This window comes from Oncorhynchus kisutch, linkage group LG1 (genome assembly GCF_002021735.2).
Source record: "Oncorhynchus kisutch isolate 150728-3 linkage group LG1, Okis_V2, whole genome shotgun sequence".
In the NCBI taxonomy this organism is placed as follows: domain Eukaryota; kingdom Metazoa; phylum Chordata; class Actinopteri; order Salmoniformes; family Salmonidae; genus Oncorhynchus; species Oncorhynchus kisutch.
Window position 1 is genome coordinate 14,503,814 of NC_034174.2, and position 20,889 is coordinate 14,524,702.

The 20,889-nt window shown below is 42.9% G+C and overlaps 1 protein-coding gene and 1 long non-coding RNA gene across 3 annotated transcripts in view; both read left to right on the plus strand.

Moving 5' to 3' along the window:
- The first annotated feature begins 678 nt into the window (after nt 1-678).
- Nucleotides 679-4,150, plus strand: LOC109865001 (uncharacterized). The gene is made up of 3 exons (XR_002251524.2): nt 679-1,103; nt 1,270-1,378; nt 1,645-4,150. It is a non-coding gene; the product is annotated as an uncharacterized LOC109865001 (long non-coding RNA).
- A 7,450-nt stretch (nt 4,151-11,600) lies between these two features.
- LOC109864922 (potassium voltage-gated channel subfamily D member 3) overlaps nt 11,601-20,889 on the plus strand; it is a 139,078-nt gene continuing 129,789 nt past the window's right edge. For both annotated transcript variants that reach the window (XM_031834832.1, XM_020453034.2), the window contains exons 1-2: nt 11,601-11,947; nt 12,816-13,963. In XM_031834832.1, coding sequence (XP_031690692.1) covers nt 12,861-13,963 — 1,103 coding nt within the window. In that variant the 5' untranslated portion in view covers nt 11,601-11,947; nt 12,816-12,860. The remainder of the gene's footprint in view (nt 11,948-12,815; nt 13,964-20,889) is intronic.

The window sequence follows — 20,889 nt, forward strand, 5'->3', positions numbered from 1 at the left end:
CCCAGTTGAAATGGTCTAGAACCGCCACTGACTGTAAATTGTGGCTTGTGTGTGAAACTTCAAATCACTGAAGATTGACAGCTACAGTAATAACCGCAGCAAATCATTCTATTGATTTTGCATTGAACTGACAATGCTGAGTCAAAGGAATCTGGCAATGGAAATGAATCTTTAGTGCAATCATCACTTTTAAACCACCCTCTTTCTGTTTTTCAGATACAGACTTTGATCTGGGAAGTCAAGATCTCTTCCAGAAAAGTACTAGAGGTACTTAAAGGGCCAATCAGCAGTTGAAACAATAACAAAGTGCAGTCCCCACCACTGTTTTGGTAAAAAGCTGAGGGATGTGGCTGGAGAAATATTATCACTCTCAAATTCATAGACATAGCTTTGCAAAGGCTGAATATTCATGATATCAAAATTATAGTTTAAAGATCCCGAACAGTGAAAATCATGTTTTTCATCAAATTAGGTCCTATTCGGATAAAATCAGTTCAAAGTATTGTTACCCAAGTATGAAAAACGACTGTAGCTAATACATTGATAAAGTTTAATAAAGTTACTGGTCCCCTCCCTCTAGTTCAAACTCTTGGATTCAGGAGGCAGGCATTACCAAAGCTGGAAATACATCAACGGTAGCATCTTATCATCTTAACTCATTTAAATCCGTCCCGCTTTAAAACCGTCATCACATGTGCGCCTACTCCTTGCTTTGGCTTTGTTTACAAACCGTAAACTAGCTATTAGTCGCTAGCTTAAGCAGAACGTACGACCAAATATACTGGTAACCTTTCATCTGTGGTGTGACTGTTTGCTAGCAAGTTACTTATTAGCATGCCGGCAAAAGCACACTCTGTTGTGACTGGATGCCTTAGTGTACAATTAACCTTACACTATTTTCCGAAGAATTAAGACATCCGACGATAGTGGCTCGGGTGGACAGGCTGCAAATGAAGATCATGTCAGACATGTGCAGTGCACATTTCGAGTGAAGTTGCTTTATCAATTGGGAAGAACATTCAATGGGTATTGCCAGGAAGCCGATCCTGAAGACAGATGCTGTACCATCATCGTCAGTAGATTTTGCAAGCGTAGACCATGATGTTAGTATCAGAGTTTGATGAGTCTGTCATGATACGTTACCCCTGAAAATCATATTTTGCTATTCCATTGTGTGGGTTGTATTGTTTCACCTTCCATCTCCTTTTGTCTTTCCACTATCATCAAGCTGTAATGATAGACATTTTAGAAAATGTACTGTCTTTACAGCTTCCCAGGCAACCCACCGAAACAGGAATAGTGCAATACAAAAAACAGCTTTCCCAAGGCAAAGAAGGGGGACTTGGTGTGAAGCCTATGAAGTTGGACCTAACATACTGTAAGTCATATTTATTCATTTCAAATCTACATTTCTGGCACAGGAAAATTCCAATTACAAACATTGAAAAGTTTCACAATAAAGTTCACAATCAAATATTGCATATTTCAAAATGAATACTTCAAAAACACCATAAAACACATGGTAGAATGAGTAGAACACGACATCAAGGAATTGATAGCATCATAACACAGAACAGTAAATAAAAGGAAATTCAATTCACTACCCATTTACCAAACATTTATTTTTTCAAAAATATTGAAAAGGGAAGGCTCCTGGATCTCCTCTTCAACGAGGTCTGCCTTGAGCCAGCAAAGGACCGTATGCAGGGAAGCTGTGGGAGCTGACCATCCCAGAACCCCTGTCTGCCCAGTGTGAGAGACCTGACAAGGAGGCCATGTGGGTGACTGAAGCCAAGTGGGTGACTGAAGCCTGCTTGATTGAAGTGGGGTACATGGGTCCCCCTCTCATCCATCTCTATACTGTAGTAGGTTACATTCCCTAAAGCCTAAGTAATTCACTTTTACGTGATATGACATCACACTTTGTATAGTTTTTTTCAAGCATTCGGACGGGAGATGAGTGTTACAAATTGTATGAATCAATGGATCCTGCACATTGTAGTGTGCCGGGTGCCTATATTAGGCTTTTTAACGATGTACGCTGAGAGTCGGGAAGAAAGTTCAGGGAGTGAATACATTTAATTAATAAATGAACAGCGCACCGACATGAAACAGCAACAATGACGACTGGGGAAGAAACTGAAGGGAGTGACATATAAAGGGCAGGTAATCAAGGAGGTGATGGAGTCCAGGTGAGTGTCATTATGAGCTGGTGGCAGGCTTATGGCTCTGGGACCTTTTATGTCAAATGATGTCTCACCATTATTTATCATGAGTGATCATGTTGATCAATATTTCAGCTATGGTGGCCAATGGTAAATAATCAAATACATTTCTGATCAATACATATCATTCTGAACATATTGCCATTTATAATGCTAATTCAGAGGCACCAATACATTTCCAGTACATTTATTGTATGCTGTTTTCATATACAATCCCTTATGTCTAAGCTTCTAAGATGACTCAAGCTTCACTAATTCTTGTGAAGTGTACCAGTTAACTGTATTCTGTAATGAGTTACAAAACAATAGAAATGCAGTTGTGTATTGCTGCTGTTTGTCTGATATCCAACAGTCCATGATCCGCTCTGTTGACCATGGGAACATTTAGCAGGGAAAATAGTTTGAGGCATACCATTTAGGCTCAGAATGACATGTGGTCCATTGTTTACCTTGTTACCTGGCAGCGACCAGTGTTTTTCAAAGCGATGTCAGTCAAGGCAAGTTCATGAATATAAGCTCCCCGCCCATTCAGCCTGTTCGTTCAGGCTTTCTGATCGTTAGAGATGAGAGAAAAGGTCAAATGTCTTAAATTCTGAGCATTTTAATAGCGTCAAAATATTATAGGTGATGTTTTGGTCATTCAAAGGCTATTTTTAACTTGGGAAAGAGGATGACTGTGCATGAGCTATAAAACATGAGTGCACCATGTTTTATAGCTATACAGTGTTTGTTTACATTTACTTTGTTTACAAACATTGGAGTTAAACAAGAGTATATTTTATGTTCGACAGTTAAACTAAGCTCATGAGGCATTTCTAAGATATTATTCAATAATCAATAGGTATAAATTATTAATTTACAAGTCTAAATGGATGGATGTGAGGAGTTGGCTATAGCACAAACAGGTCTGGGGCCAGGCTATTGGGTGCTTTTCTACTCTGGGATTTGCTTTACAGTGCCAACTCACCTCCCATTGGCTGGGTTAACAAGGAAATAATTGCTAATGATTACATGAGGATTTGATACAGTAGGTAAGCTTGCATTTCATCTTGTCTTTATTAAGAAAATTAAGAGGAAAAATGTGACAAAAATGTCATGTTAAAGTGAGGTCTCTAGCCATCTATGTCATTTTTATCCAGAGCAGCTTACAGTCGTGAGTTTTCCCCACGGAAATCGAACCCACGACCCTGTCGTCGAAACCACAACCAAAACCCACAACCCTGCCACAAAACCCACAACCCTGCCGTAGCAAGTGCCATAATCTACCAATTGAGCCACACGGGACCACACATAGTTCAATATTTCATTGTTTAAAATGCTTTAGTGGGTCTTGTACGCTAGCCTAAAGACAATGTAGTATGGTGTCTGACTGTTTTTCTGAAAATAACTGTATTTATATATTTGTATCTAAGGGCTAGACATCCATATTTTTCCACTCAACAAACTTAATTTCCAATTCATTAACACACAGTAGGGGCTATTGAGCCAATAACATGACTGGCACAGGATCAGGGTGATAAACCTGCCATGAATACAAATCCATTTTTACACTGCCTGCTATTCTCTCACTCACCAAAGTTGGTATTAGAGAATATAATGGCATGGCACAGTAACTATTGACTGATTCCAAATGTGAAGCAAGTTTAGACCAAGGCCCTCTTCCTCCTTTGAATCATACAGTGTAATCTGATCTGCTGTAGTCAGACAGGGAATCTCAAGAATCAAAAAATGTGTGAAAAATATGTGGGTATAAAAGGAGCACAACAATGATCTCATTTTATAGAATAGTTGAAGAAACTAGGAGGCAGAGTTTTGAGAAGAAGACAGACTTCAGTTCAAGTAAAGGCATGGTAGGAATACAAAATGATGTATTGAAATGTATGTAATTTATGTAATGCTTTAATTAAACAAAATCTGTGTCTGCACTACGTACTCTCACTACTGGTGTCCCTTAGGGCTCGGTTCTAGGCCCTCTCCTCTTCTCTCCATACACCAAGTCACTCATTCTGACACCCAGGTGGCGACACGCTCTCTGCGTGCCTGGCAGATATCTCAACTTGGATATGGCCCACCACCTCAAGCACAACCTAGACAAGACAGAACTGCTTATCCTCCCGGGGAAGGCCTGGCTGATCAAAGACATCTCCATCACGGTTGACAACTCCACAGTGTTACCCTCTCAGAGTGCAAAGAACCTTGGCGTGACCCTGGACAACACCCTGTCGTTCTCTGCAAACATCAAAGCAGTGACCCTCTCCTGCAGGTTCATGCTCTACATCATCCGTAGAGTACGACCCTACCTCACACAGGAAGCGGTGCAGGTCCTAATCCAGGCACTTGTCCTCTCCTGTCTGGACTACTGCAACTCACTGTTGGCTGGGCTCCCAGCCTGCACCATCAAACCCTACCTGGTTTTCAACCTCCCCAAGTTCTCTCATGTCACCCTGCTCCTCCGCACACTCCGCACACTCCGCACACTCCACTGGCTTCTGGTCAAAGCCTCATCCACTAAAAGGGCCATGGTACTTACCTATGGGACAGCAAGAGGAACTGCCCCTCCCTACCTTTAGGCTATGCTCAAAGCCTACTCCCCAACCCGAGCACTCTGTCCTGCCATCTCAGGTATCTTGGCCCTCCCACCCCAGTCCAAGCTCTTCCCTGTCCTGTCATCCCAATGGTGGAACCAGCTAGGACAGCAGAGTCCCTGCCCATCTTCCGAAACCCTACCTTTTCAAACAGTATCTTAAATAATCCTCCTCCTCACCTCAACCCCCCCCCCCCCCCAAAAGAAATGAATACAAAAATTAGACTAATAACCAGCACTTGCACTTGACCCCCCCCACTCGGACTCTACTGACTTTAATGAGGAAAAATATACTTTCTATAACTGTGATATATGGTTGTCCAACCTACTGTAGGTATCTGTCACACCTGATCTATTTCACCTGTTCCTGTTATTGTCTCCACCCCCTCCAGGTGTCACTTATTTTCCCCAGTGTATTTATACCTGTGTTTCCTGTCTCTCTGTGCCAGTTCATCTTGTATGTTTGTATCTTGTAAGTCAACCAGCGTTTTTCCCATTCTCCTGCTTTTTGCGTTCTCCTTTTTCTAGTCCTCCTGGGTTTGACCCTTGCCTGTTTCTGGACTTTGTACCCACCTGCCTGACCATTCTACCTGCCTTGACCACGAGCCTGTCTGCCACTTTGTACCTCCTGGACTCTGATCTGGTTTTGACCTTTTTGTCTGTCCATGACCATTCTCTTGTCGACCCCTTTTGATTAATAAACGTTGTAAGACTCCAACCATCTGCCTCCTGTGCCTGCATTTAGGTCTCGCCTTGTGCCTTGATACTATCTTAAGATGACTGCACTAACTGTAAGTCACTCTGGATACGAGTGTTTGCTCTTCATAATGGCGCCGGAGAGGATGGCTGCCATTTTATTGGCTCTAAACCAACCGTGCTATTTTGTGAGTTTTTTTGCATTGTTTGTAACTTATTTTGTACATAATGTTGCTGCTACCGTCTCTTATGACCGAAAATAGCTTCTGGACAAAACAGCAATTATTCACCTTGAACTGGACAAATATATATTTTTTTATAATGTGACGGACGAGAGGGATTTACTTCAGACACCCGAACAGGCCCTCATCCCCGTCATTCGCAGGAGAAAGAGACAGAGATTTTGCGGAAGGAGATCAGGGTGCCTTGTGAGGATCAAGCGATGAGTGGCTAATCTGCCTTCGCCATCGGTACTTTTAGCCAACGTACAATCGCTGGATAATAAATTGGATGAACTAAAAGCATGTATATCCTACTAGAACAGCAGGCTCCAGTTAGACAAGGGGTGGTGGTCTATGTATATTTGTAAACAACAGCTGGTGCACGATATCTAAGGAAGTTTCAAGGTTTTGCTCACCTGAGGTAGAGTATCTCACGATAAGCTGTAGACCACACTATCTACCTAGAGAGTTTTCATCTGTATTCGTCGTATCTGTCTACATACCACCACAGACCGATGCTGGCACTAAGACCGCACTCAATGAGCTGTATTTCTCCATAAGCAAACAGGAAAATGCTCATCCAGAGGTGGCACTCCTAGTGGCCGGGGACTTTAATGCAGGTAAACTTAAATCCGTTTTACCTCATTTTTACCAGCTTGTTAATTTCGCAACCAGAAGGAATACAATTCTAGATCTCCTTTACTCCACACACAGAGACACGTACAAAGCTCTCCCTCACCCTCCATTTGGCAAATCTGACCATGATTCAATCCTCGTGATTACTGCTTACAAGCAAAAATTAAAGCAGGAAGCATTGCTTTGCCTGCGCAGACTGGAATATGTTCTGAGATTCTTCCGATGGCATTGAGGAGTACACCACATCAGTCACTGACTTCATCAATAAATTCATTGATGACGTGGTACCCACAGTGACTGTACGTACATACCCCTACCAGAAGCCATGGATTACAGGAAACATCCGCACTGAGATAAAGGGTAGAGCTGCTGCTTACAAGGAGCGGGACTCTAACCCGGAAGGTTATAAGAAATCCTGCCATGCCCTCCGACGAACCATCAATCAGGCAAAGCATCAATACAGGACTAAGATTGAATCGTACTACACCGGCTCCAGCACTCGTCGATGTGGCAGGGCTTGTAAACTATTACAGACTACAAAGGCAAGCACATCCGAGAGCTGCCCAGTGACACGAGCCTACCTGACAAAGCTAAATTGCTTCTATGCTCGCTTCGAGTCAAGTAACACTGAAACATTCATGAGAGCATCAGCTGTTCCGGGACGACTGTGTGATCACGCTCTCCGCAGCCGATATGAGTAAGACCTTTAAACAGGTCAACATTCACAACATTACCAGGACGTGTACTCCGAGCATGCGCTGACTAGCTGGCAAGTGTCTTCACTTACATTTTCACATTCTCCCTGTCTGAGTATGTAATACCAACATGTTTCAAGCAGACCACCATAGTCCATGTGCCCAATGATGTGTTCTCACATCAACACCATTATCACAGAACAGAACAACACATCCACCTTGCTGATCCTCAACACAGGGGCCCCTCAGGGGTGCATGCTCAGTCCCCTCCTGTACTCCCTGTTCACTCATGACTGCATGGCCAGGCACGACTCCAACACCATCATTAAGTTTGCAGATGAAACAACAAAGGTAGGCCTGATCACTGACAAAGACAGCCTATAGGAAGGAGGTTTAGAGACCTGGCCATGTGGTGCAAGGACAACAACCTCTCCCTCAATGTGAGCAAGACAAAGGGGCTGATCGTGGACTACAGCAAAAGCCAGGCCGAACAGGCCACTATTAACATTGATGGGGCTGTAGTGGAGCAAGGCGAGAGTTTCAAGTTCATTGGTGTCCACATCACCAACGAACTATCATGGTCCAAACACACCAAGACAGTCGTGAAGAAGGCACGACAGAACCTTTTCCCCCTCAGGAGACTGAAAATATTTGACAATGGTCCCCAGATCCTCAAAGTTCTACAGCTGCACCATCGAGAGCATCCTGACCGGTTGCATCACCGCCTGGTATGGCAGCTGCTCGGCATCTGACCGTAAGGCACTACAGGGGGTAATGCATACGGCCCAGTACATCACTGGGGCCAAGCTTTCTGCCATCCAGGACCAATATAATAGGCGGTGTCAGAGGAAAACCCATAAAATTGTCAAAGACTCCAGTCACCCAATTCATAGACTGTTTTCTCTGCTACAGCACGGCAAGCGGTTCCGGAGCTCCAAAGTCTAAGACCAAAAGGCTCCTCAACAGCTTCTACCCCCAAGCCATAAGACTGCTGAACAATTAATAAAATGGCCACCTGTCTATTTACATGTTTATTATCTATGCATAGTCACTTCACCCCTGCCTACATGCCTACGTGTACAGAAACTAACCTGTACCCTCGCACACTGACTCGATACCAGTACCCCCTGTATATAGCCTCATTATTGTCATGTTATTGTGTCACTTCTTATTATTTTAAATTTTTTACTTTTGTTAATTTGCTAAATATTTTCTTAACCAACAGTGCATTTCAAGAAGAGTTAATGGGTTGTAAGTAAGCATTTCATGTTAAGGTCTACACTTGTTGTATTCGGCGCAAGTTTGATTTGAAATACAATGCTTTCAGTTTTTGAAATATTTAGGACTAACTTATTCCTTGCCACCCATTCTGAAACTAACTGCAGCTCTTTGTTAAGTGTTGCAATCATTTCAGTCGTGGCATGCCGTCGTGGCATGCCGTTAGTAAAGACAAAGTAAGGGGCCTAGACAGCTGCCCTGGGGTATTCCTGATTATACCTGGATTATGTTGGAATGGCTTCCATTAAAGAACATCCGCTGTGTTCTGTTAGACAGGTAACTATTTATCCACAATATAGCAGGGGGTGTAAAGCCATAACGCATACATTTTTCCAGCAGCAAACTATGAACGATAATGCCAAAAGCTGCACTGAAGTCTAACAAAACAGCCTCCACAAACTTTTTATGATCGATTTCTTGTTGAATGTCCTTCCCTATAAGCGTGCTGAAAGTCTGTTGTCGATTTGTTTACTTTAAAATAGCACTGGTCAAACACAATTCTTTCCAAAAGTTTACTAAGGGTTGGTAACAGGCTGATTGGTTGGCTATTTGAGACAGTAAAGGGGGCTTTACTATTCTTAGGAGAAGGACTTTTTCTAGGCTTAAATTGAAGATGCGGCAAATAGGAGTGGCAATATTGTCCACTATTATCCTCAGTAATTGTCCATCCAAGTTGACAGACCCGGGTGGCTTGTCATTGTTGATATACAATATTTTTTTCACCTCTTCCACGCTCACTTTACGTAATTCAAAATTACAATGCTTGTCTTTCAGAATTTAGTCAGATATACTTGGATGTGTATTGTCAGCTTTTGTTGCTGGCATGTCATGGCTATGTTTGCTAATCTTGCCAAAGAACAAAATCATTAAAGTATTTGGCCATATCAGTTGGTTTTGTAATTAATTGTAACGGTTTTCTTGAGGTGAAGGAGAGGCGGACCAAAATGCAGCGTGGTTTCTATTCATGTTTAATTTAATAAAGACTCTACACATGAACAGACTAACAAAACAAGAAACGTGAAAACCTAAAACAGCCCTATCTGGTGCAAACACAGAGACAGGAACAATCACCCACGAACGCACAGTGAAACCCAGGCTACCTAAGTATGATTCTCAATCAGAGACAACTAATGACACCTGCCTCTGATTGAGAACCATACTAGGCCGAAACATAGAAATATCCCATTCATAGAAAAACAAACATAGACTGCCCACCCCAACTCACGCCCTGACCATACTAAATAATGACAAAACAAAGGAAATAAAGGTCAGAACGTGACATTAATGAGCCATCTGATTGAATGAATGATGGAGCAGAGTGTGCCTGTTTGCCCAAAAATTCATTTTGGGCAAAAAGGCTGGGTTAAATCCTCAGTGAAAATTCTCCATTAGTCATTAAGCTGCTGAACAGACATTGAAATGTTTGCATCAGCACCATCACCTCACAAGGCACAGAGGGTTCTGAAAGCACTTCTATGAACCCTTGTAAGGCTTTTCATTACAGTATGCAGAGCTGGCTCTAGCATTTTGGGGGCCCTAAGCGAGATTTGGGGCCCGCTTTTGACGGCAGAAGTACATTAAAAAAAAAAGGTTAATTTCCTGCAATTCTACACATTTTGTCATGGGGTATAGAGAAAATGTAGCAGTTTTAATGCACGTTTTCTGCAGTTCTACACATTTTGCCATGGGGTGGAGAGAACATTTATCTTTTTTTTTTAACACTTCATGCAATTATACTAATTTTGCCATGGGGCAGAATTTTTTTTCCTTCCTGTTTTACAACTAATTTCCTGCAATTCTACTCGCTTTGCCATGGGGTGGAGAAAAATTGTTTTAGTTTTAAAGCAAATTTCCTATAATTCTATACATTTTTACATGACTTATGCCATGTTACGTAACGATATCTGACTGAGAGTGACTAACAAAAGCTTTGGGGGCCCCCTGCAGGTCAGGTATTTCGGGTGTGATTACTAAGTTTAGATAGTCTTGCCAGCTGACTTACAAATGTAAATATTGTTAGCTGACATGGCTAATTGAGTGACTGTTAGTGACTGACATAACAAGAGAAAAATTGTTGATGCACAAACGAATTTAAAACTTGCACCAACAGTAAGTTGAGACCCCAACTGAGTTTCTTTCTAGGGCCCTAAGCGACCGCTTATATCGCTTACGCCTGGAGCTGGCCTTGATAGTATGTTTTAAATCTGAGGGTTATTTCACTACTTCAAGGCCTCCAGAGCAATTTGGTACCTTTTTAGAATACATCACAATCCTAATGATAATTACTAATTAGTGAAAGAATGTCCTTCTGGAGGGCCTTTTTGGACATGGATAAAAATTGGTACTCGGGGAAAGAAAATTGATCCAAAGGTTTTGTCCAAGTTTGTGAAGGCTACTATTAATCAACAACGAAGTTGAGGCAAAGTAAATACTCTGTGAGTTGTGTATAGGCTGAGCACTCTTACTGAATTTTATGTCTGCACCGCCACAGTGCAACAAGGGAATTTGATGATACATAGAGTTGGCTCAATGATAGCACACATACTTTCTTCAGTCCAATCAATGCTTACTGCCTCTCTTGGGTAATAACGATGGGTATGCTAGTAATAAGGAAAGTCGAGGTCGACATTTTTAATTATCTCAAATCCAACTTAATGACCTTTTATTTCATTTTATCATATAGTGATATGATAAATCATTTACATATTCACAATGTAAAATAATTAACAAGGTACTGTATTTACTTCGAAATTGCATGGTAATAAATGTCAATTATAGAGGCTATTAAATATTTTCATTATTGAGTGAATATGCGATTTGATAAGGGATCTTAAAAAAGATGAGACGACAATCAATTGAGATATATAACCATGTAATAAAGACAATGTTATAAAGCACAGACGCTACAAGTATTTCCTGATCATAGAGATGCTGGCTGCTATCAAGTGTTCTTGTTATAGTATCCTGTCATGTCATACAATTTGTCTAGAAGACAACTTCTCTCACTGTGCTGCGCGTAATTGAATTGAGGACATTTTCCAGTAACACCAACTTCCTCATTAAAAGTGTGCAGAATAAAAAGGTTTATATTTTCTCAAATTAACTATAAAAAGTAAATAAGAAAGAAAGTGTTGTTGACACATCCGTCCATTTAGTCGGTGGAGTGGACTGATTTAGCACCGTAAAATTGTGTGAGAGAGGAGCCTATGCGCACGATAGAGTAAGAGAGAGAGAGAGAGAGCGAGAGAGAGATTACGGAGTCTGACTCATGTCCATCACCCACTTTTCTAGTCATCATCACAGTCATGAGGTAGGTGGGAATATCATCCTGAAGGCTGCGAAATGAATCTGTGCTGTCTGTCCAAACCGCAGGTGCATCAATATGCAGGTGTGGTTTAAAGAACAGACTAAGGTTTTAGTGAATTTCACTAACACGTTTACGATCGTTCAACGCATCGATATCCCCATCTCGTGTTCCTCTATGCTTGTTTCGCTCATTCGCACAGAGCTCCTTTGTCAATGCGTCTTTCAATTTCTGTAGCTTTTCCCCAGAGGAGTTATTTTGCTGGAGGATCGCGCATTGAAATTGTTTGGATCTTTCCTTGTTTGGAGGTAAGTGATAAAGAAAGCTTAGAAGATGCACCTGATGCGTTTTCTATATTTGTTTCTAATGTGCTGGTCTGTTTTTATTCTCTTACTTCTACAAGTAGCCTAACATGTGGAATTGATCATCGTAATCAGAATGTTAAAGCATCAAAATACTGAATTGTATTCAACTAACGTTAGAGCATACACTCCTTTCGAGATTTTTTCTTTAAAAAAAAGAAGAGCTATAAGTAGGCAAAGGTAAACTTGATTTTCTATCATTTTACATCATTTTTCTTCACATTAACATGATCCTTAAATCTGATACAGACCTAGCGATATGGCACTTCTGACTCAACAGGTCTCTCTCTATTCTGGAGAGACCACTTCTATTTTTCATAGATGTTTAACAGAGCTTCCTAAAGAGGCCTCACATTATCCTCTCTTTCTTAAACCTTCTGTTCAGTGAGCTCTGGAAATAACAGGGAATTTGACCTCCTGCTTAGAGCTCTTGTGGTGTTGGTGTTTTGGCAGAGGGATTGTCATTATAGTCCTTGCATCCATCTCCATCTATGAATTCCAGAGTGGATACATTTCCTGTTATAACACCACACCAAGTGGTGGGGCTACTGTTGGGATGAATAACAGAGTCAGGGTTGTGACTCCAACAGTCATGAGAACACAGAAGACTAGCATCAGCGATGTAACCTATCATCAAATATTTGTTTGAGTTCTTTAGAACGCATTAGGCTCTTAGGTTTATGATGGAAACACTTTAATACTATGAGTTGCTATAGTAGTTTATAGTGCAAACCACCTACCATGCAACCAACTTATAGTGGAAATGCTTTATTCATGAGTTACTGATTTTGTGTTGTCTGTTTCTCTGCTCAAGATGACAGGTCATTTTAAGGCAAGCGGGAAACCAGAGTGAGTTGCCATGGCGGCAGGAGTGGCTGCATGGCTTCCCTTCGCCCGGGCAGCAGCCATTGGCTGGATGCCTGTGGCCAACTGCCCCATGCCTATCGCTCCTAGAGACCACACAAAGAGACATGATGAGCTGATCATCCTGAATGTGAGTGGACGACGCTTCCAGACCTGGAGGACCACACTGGACCGCTACCCAGACACCCTGCTGGGAAGCTCAGAGAAACAGTTTTTTTACGATGAGGAGACCAAAGAGTATTTTTTTGACCGGGACCCAGACTCCTTCCGTAGCATTCTCAACTTCTATCGGACGGGCAAGTTGCACTATCCACGCTATGAGTGCATCTCGGCCTACGACGAAGAGCTAACCTTCTTCGGCATCATCCCAGAGATCATCGGTGACTGCTGCTATGAAGAGTACAAGGATCGGAAGCGGGAGAATGCTGAACGTCTCCAGGACGACCAGGATGACAACAAGGACTGCAAGCTGCCCAACATGACATACAGAGAGACCATGTGGAGGGCTTTTGAGAACCCTCACACCTCCACCATGGCCCTGGTGTTCTACTATGTCACCGGCTTCTTCATCGCCATCTCAGTCCTCACCAACGTGATAGAGACGGTTCCGTGCGGTGCCACGCCTTCCCAGAAGGACATGCCATGTGGCGAGCGCTACACCGTAGCCTTCTTCTGCATGGACACGGCCTGCGTCCTCATCTTCACCATAGAGTACCTCATGAGACTGTTTGCCGCGCCCAGCCGTTACCAATTCATGCGCAGTGTGATGAGCATCATCGACGTGGTGGCCATCTTTCCCTACTACATCGGCCTGGTGATGACAGACAACGAGGATGTGAGCGGAGCCTTTGTCACACTCCGTGTGTTCCGTGTGTTCCGCATCTTCAAGTTCTCCCGCCACTCGCAGGGCCTCAGGATCCTGGGGTACACGCTGAAGAGCTGCGCCTCGGAGCTGGGCTTCCTCCTCTTCTCCCTCACTATGGCCATCATCATCTTCGCCACCGTCATGTTTTACGCAGAGAAGGGGTCGTCGTCGACCAAGTTCACCAGCATCCCAGCCTCCTTCTGGTACACCATTGTCACAATGACCACGTTGGGGTATGTCCTCCTTCTGTCTATCTCTCTTTCTTACCTTTTCTCGTCCCTATCTCTCGCTTATCTCTCCCTCTCTTTCTCTCCACAGTTTTAGTTCTCTCTCCTTCCACTCGTGTGGTCCATAAAATGTGTGTCTTCTCCGTTGGAATAATGCCCCCAAGATAATTCAAGATGGTGCCCAAATAATATATTCAAATCAGGAGCTCTCCATAAACCTTACTTGGCATCCTAAAAAGTAAATCCTCCAAAGTTCAATCCAAACAACAACTATGTTCCAAAAGTGCTATAATTAGTTATACAACTATAATTAACGCACCTTAAACGGTTTGACCTGATGCTAAAATGCTAAAATGCTTGCTTGTGTTGTACAAAAAAATGTAATACCTCAGGCTATTGTTTTGATGTATTTTTGTAATGGGTGTCCTGGATACTGTATGTGTTCTGCTGTTATGGAATATGGATAAAAGCCAACAGCACTGTGCTAAATTTGAAGTTGAAGCATGAACCATCTTCAATAGACTAGTGGGTGAATGTGGTATGAGGCTGCTGCCAGTGTGAGTGATGGATGGGTGCCACCACTACATTCACCTACTGTACCAGGCCTAACAGTGTGTGTGTGTGTGTGTGTGTGTGTGTGTGTGTGTGTGTGTGTGTGTGTGTGTGTGTGTGTGTGTGTGTGTGTGTGTGTGTGTGTGTGTGTGTGTGTGTTTACCTGAATGTTATGTGACAGTAGTGGGAGATGTGTGTTCCCATGTTGTCTTCATCTAGTGGGTGTATTGTGTCTATTGTCATTTCTATAATTTCCTTAATCTGCCAGTAATCGTGGTTTACTTTGGAACACATAGTCCCAGAAAACAATATTGTAATAATATTTAGGATCCTGAATGCCGGTGAAATTTGTATTTGTTATAATGAAAATAACTGCACATTATTTTAATGTTTTCAAGAACCGTCTATAGGTACTTATGAAGATTTCATACTTTTAAAACTCTATTTTCCTCTTTTTATACTTTGTCTCTTTCTGCCGACTTCTCATTGGGCTCTATCCATTACCACATTGTGTTAGTCATTGGGCTCTGTCCATCTCCACATTGTGTTAGTCATTGGGCTGTCTCCATCTCCACATTGTGTTAGTCATTGGGCTCTATCCATCTCCACATTGTGTTAGTCATTGGGCTCTGTCCATCTCCACATCGTGTTAGTCATTGGGCTCTATCCATCTCCACATCGTGTTAGTCATTGGGCTCTATCCATCTCCACATCGTGTTAGTCATTGGGCTCTCTCAATCCCCACATTGTGTTAGTCATTGGGCTCTATCCATCTCCACATTGTGTTAGTCATTGGGCTCTATCCATCTCCACATCGTGTTAGTCATTGGGCTCTCTCCATCTCCACATTGTTTTAGTCATTGGGCTCTCTCCATCTCCACATTGTGTTAGTCATTGGGCTCTATCCATCTCCACATTGTGTTAGTCATTGGGCTCTATCCATCTCCACATTGTGTTAGTCATTGGGCTGTCTCCATCTCCACATTGTGTTAGTCATTGGGCTCTCTCCATCTCCACATTGTGTTAGTCATTGGGCTCTGTCCATCTCCACATCATGTTAGTCATTGGGCTCTATCCATCTCCACATTGTGTTAGTCATTGGGCTCTCTCCATCTCCACATTGTGTTAGTCATTGGGCTCTCTCCATCTCCACATTGTGTTAGTCATTGGGCTCTGTCCATCTCCACATTGTGTTAGTCATTGGGCTCTCTCCATCTCCACATTGTGTTAGTCATTGGGCTCTCTCCATCTCCACATTGTGTTAGTCATTGGGCTCTCTCCATCTCCACATTGTGTTAGTCATTGACAATGACCTCTAATGTCTTACTGGTAGACCGGTGCTGTTCTGATTCTTCACTGGTCAGCTAGTAAAGTGACCTTGACGCTTATTTCGCCAAGCAGCTAGGAAGTCTCTCCAGAAAATAGTGCCATTTATTTTGCAGAAGCAGCCGCTACTCTTCCTGGGGACAAAACAAAACATGACAAGTAATAAAACACTGATACACTGATAGACAAGGACAGTCACACACATTTACAATACATCGATATACAAACAATACAACAACAAAAATAATGTGTGTTAGAGTGTGTCTGTGTGTGTGTGTTCGCCATTCCATGAGTTTTTTTAAAGGTAATTTTGTTGTTTATTTGAGTAGTTGGAGATGGGAGTTCCATGCGATCATGGCTCTGTATAAAACTCTGCGTTGCCGTGAACTCGTTTTGGATGTCTTGTGTGGGGTGTCTGAGCTGAATTTTATTTGATTATGTAGACAATCTGGAATTTTCGTCACAGTAATATTTCTCATAAAAACTAGAAGAGAGGCAGTTAATCTCTTGCCAACCCTCAACCAGGAAAGACATGGTATGCATGTTGTTGATGTTAGTTCTGTATGTGCGGTTAAGGACAAAGCGTGCTGCTCTGTTCTGAACCAGCTGCAGCTTTTCTAGGTCTTTCTTTGCTGCACTTGACCATATTACCAGACAGTAATCAAGATGGGACAAGACCAGAGCCTGGACAACTAGTACAGTTGATCTTTGTGTCAAAAACACAGAACATCTTTTTATAACAGACACCCAGTTCAGGCTTGTTTCTGTTTTGTTTTTTATACAAACTCACTTTGCTGCTTCATCTTGGATTGACATGGTTGTTGACCTTGAGATTTCACACTCCAATAACAGAGTGTCCTTCATTTCTATCGCTTAGTTTAGCTTTGGGTTAAGGTTCAACTTTTTGTCAAAATCTTGAAAAGCGAAATAACTGGAATACATGGGTATTTGGGTTGGCATTTTCAACATGTCTGTCTAATAAATCAATTTGTTCTATAATATAATAATATGAATAACCCCAATCTTCTATAATTTACTGTAAGTGTGGATAAAGCTTCTCATTATTACAGAATGGGATCACCACAGAAACTCAGTAGTCAGTCAGCCATCTTTTTATTTTTTTATCCGTTATTTTACCAGGTAAGTTGACTGAGAACACGTTCTCATTTGCAGCAATGACCTGGGGAATAGTTAAAGGGGAGAGGAGGGAGATGAATGAGCCAATTGTAAACTGGGGATTATTAGGTGACCGTGATGGCTTGAGGGCCAGATTGAGAATTCTTGTTCCGACACAGCGTTTCTAAAACCTGTCACTTTGCTCACCTGCTGAAGGGACATATGCACAGGTGATGAGGTCACCCATTTCCCATCTGTCTCTTTATGTAAGAACTATGGGTGCAAACCAAGCAACCTTTTCTGCCCCAAACACATTTTACCAGCAAATCTTCCCATTTAGGTATTCAGATTAAGGCTTTTGTGGATGTAGAGATAGTGTTATCTTTTTTATTTATTTTCCTTATGTTTTAGTAGGTGTTTTGTTGGATGGGACCTTACAATATAAATACATATACAGAGAATGTATGCTGTTATTCTCTTTGCAAGCTACAATTAGGGCCTAAAAATCTGTATAATGGAGTACTAACCCTCATCGGCATACCATCAGCTGTGATTATGCAGTATATGTGTGGTAAATATTCCTCTGCATCCCAACTCCATTATCAATTCCAGAAATACCTTTACCTGTGTGACGCTATTAATGAATGGCTTTCCATGTCAATGGACCCAGATTGTCTATTAAAGAAGCAATTTGGGTGTGTACATGTGTGTACATGTGTGTACGCGTGAGAGAGAGAGAGAGAGAGAGAGAGAGAGAGAGAGAGAGAGAGAGAGAGAGAGAGAGAGAGAGAGAGAGAGAGAGAGAGAGAGAGAGAGAGAGAGAGAGAGAGAGAGAGAGAGAGAGAGAGAGAGAGAGAGAGAGAGAGAGAGAGAGAGAGAGAGATTGAGAGATTGAGAGATTGAGAGACTGTTCTACAGGGTGTGATCGGAACCATACATCACTGAGTAGGAAAGGTCCCAGACTGGTTAATAATGCATTGTGTTTTGTCATAGAATATAGTAACTGTAACATCTCTTCAGAAACATACAGTATATAAGTCACAAATAACCTCTCTGACACCATTATTGGAAGATGTAGTGGGGGATTTACTTCACTGTGTGAATACCATATTTACAAACCAGACTGCTTATAATCCAAGGTGATTCATTTGTTACAAGACTGTTCAATCTCTTCTCTCAGTCTGGCCCTCCATTTTACTCCTAGACTGTGAAGAAGTTAGAATACATCTTTAACCTTCCTCACTCTTAACCCCCTCCAAGGGCAGCACCTCCCCCCTCCATCCCAGACCCTCCACATTCAGCAATAAACCTTTCAGTTCTGTGGTCAGCCACCTACATCTATGCAACCCTTTTTTTACAACCACTTTTGAACCTGTCTCCTCTCTTTGGCCGACTGCTCCCCTCCTCCATTCCTGTCAGAGAGCAGACAGTGCAGCCTGGGTAATTGGGTGTACAGGGGGCTGGAGATGGGGGAATCACACCTTGGCCACAGAGGAACAGCACTGTTCAACCAAACTCAGGTGACTGATCATCACACCTTGGCTACAGAGGAACAGGGCTATTCATCCAAACTCAGGTGACTGATCATCACACCTTGGCTACAGAGGAACAGGGCTATTCATCCAAACTCAGATGACTGATCATCACACCTTGGCCACAGAGGAACAGGGCTATTCATCCAAACTCAGATGACTGATCATCACACCTTGGCTACAGAGGAACAGGGCTATTCATCCAAACTCAGATGACTGATCATCACACCTTGGCCACAGAGGAACAGGGCTATTCATCCAAACTCAGATGACTGATCATCACACCTTGGCCACAGAGGAACAGGGCTATTCATCCAAACTCAGATGACTGATCATCACACCTTGGCTACAGAGGAACAGGGCTATTCATCCAAACTCAGATGACTGATCATCACACCTTGGCCACAGAGGAACAGGGCTATTCATCCAAACTCAGATGACTGATCATCACACCTTGGCCACAGAGGAACAGGGCTATTCATCCAAACTCAGATGACTGATCATCACACCTTGGCCACAGAGGAACAGGGCTATTCATCCAAACTCAGATGACTGATCATCACACCTTGGCCACAGAGGAACAGGGCTATTCATCCAAACTCAGATGACTGATCATCACACCTTGGCCACAGAGGAACAGGGCTATTCATCCAAACTCAGATGACTGATCATCACACCTTGGCCACAGAGGAACAGGGCTATTCATCCAAACTCAGATGACTGATCATCACACCTTGGCTACAGAGGAACAGGGCTATTCATCCAAACTCAGATGACTGATCATCACACCTTGGCCACAGAGGAACAGGGCTATTCATCCAAACTCAGATGACTGATCATCACACCTTGGCTACAGAGGAACAGGGCTATTCATCCAAACTCAGATGACTGATCATCACACCTTGGCTACAGAGGAACAGGGCTATTCATCCAAACTCAGATGACTGATCATCACACCTTGGCCACAGAGGAACAGGGCTATTCATCCAAACTCAGATGACTGATCATCACACCTTGGCTACAGAGGAACAGGGCTATTCATCCAAACTCAGATGACTGATCATCACACCTTGGCCACAGAGGAACAGGGCTATTCATCCAAACTCAGATGACTGATCATCACACCTTGGCTACAGAGGAACAGGGCTATTCATCCAAACTCAGATGACTGATCATCACACCTTGGCCACAGAGGAACAGGGCTATTCATCCAAACTCAGATGACTGATCATCACACCTTGGCCACAGAGGAACAGGGCTATTCATCCAAACTCAGATGACTGATCATCACACCTTGGCCACAGAGGAACAGGGCTATTCATCCAAACTCAGATGACTGATCATCACACCTTGGCTACAGAGGAACAGGGCTATTCATCCAAACTCAGATGACTGATCATCACACCTTGGCCACAGAGGAACAGGGCTATTCATCCAAACTCAGATGACTGATCATCACACCTTGGCTACAGAGGAACAGGGCTATTCATCCAAACTCAGATGACTGATCATCACACCTTGGCCACAGAGGAACAGGGCTATTCATCCAAACTCAGATGACTGATCATCACACCTTGGCCACAGAGGAACAGGGCTATTCATCCAAACTCAGATGACTGATCATCACACCTTGGCCACAGAGGAACAGGGCTATTCATCCAAACTCAGATGACTGATCATCACACCTTGGCCACAGAGGAACAGGGCTATTCATCCAAACTCAGGTGACTGATCATCACACCTTGGCCACAGAGGAACAGGGCTATTCATCCAAACTCAGATGACTGATCATCACACCTTGGCCACAGAGGAACAGGGCTATTCATCCAAACTCAGGTGACTGATCATCACACCTTGGCCACAGAGGAACAGGGCTATTCATCCAAACTCAGATGACTGATCATCACACCTTGGCCACAGAGGAACAGGGCTATTCATCCAAACTCAGATGACTGATCATCACACCTTGGCCACAGAGGAACAGGGCTATTCATCCAAACTCAGATGACTGATCATCACACCTTGGCTACAGAGGAACAGGGCTATTCATCCAAACTCAGATGACTGATCATCACACCTTGGCCACAGAGGAACAGGGCTATTCATCCAAACTCAGATGACTGATCATCACACCTTGGCCACAGAGGAACAGGGCTGTTCATCCAAACTCAGATGACTGATCATCACACCTTGGCCACAGAGGAACAGGGCTGTTCATCCAAACTCAGATGACTGATCATCACACCTTGGCCACAGAGGAACAGGGCTATTTCAATAAATATAAATAAAAGGATCTCCCTTGAATCACAGCAGGAGTCGCTCGAAGCTACTTCACCTGCTTTATAGATAGATACAGAGCATTTGGCAGCCAGCAGCAGCAGTGGGACTGGACCCAAAAGATTGATG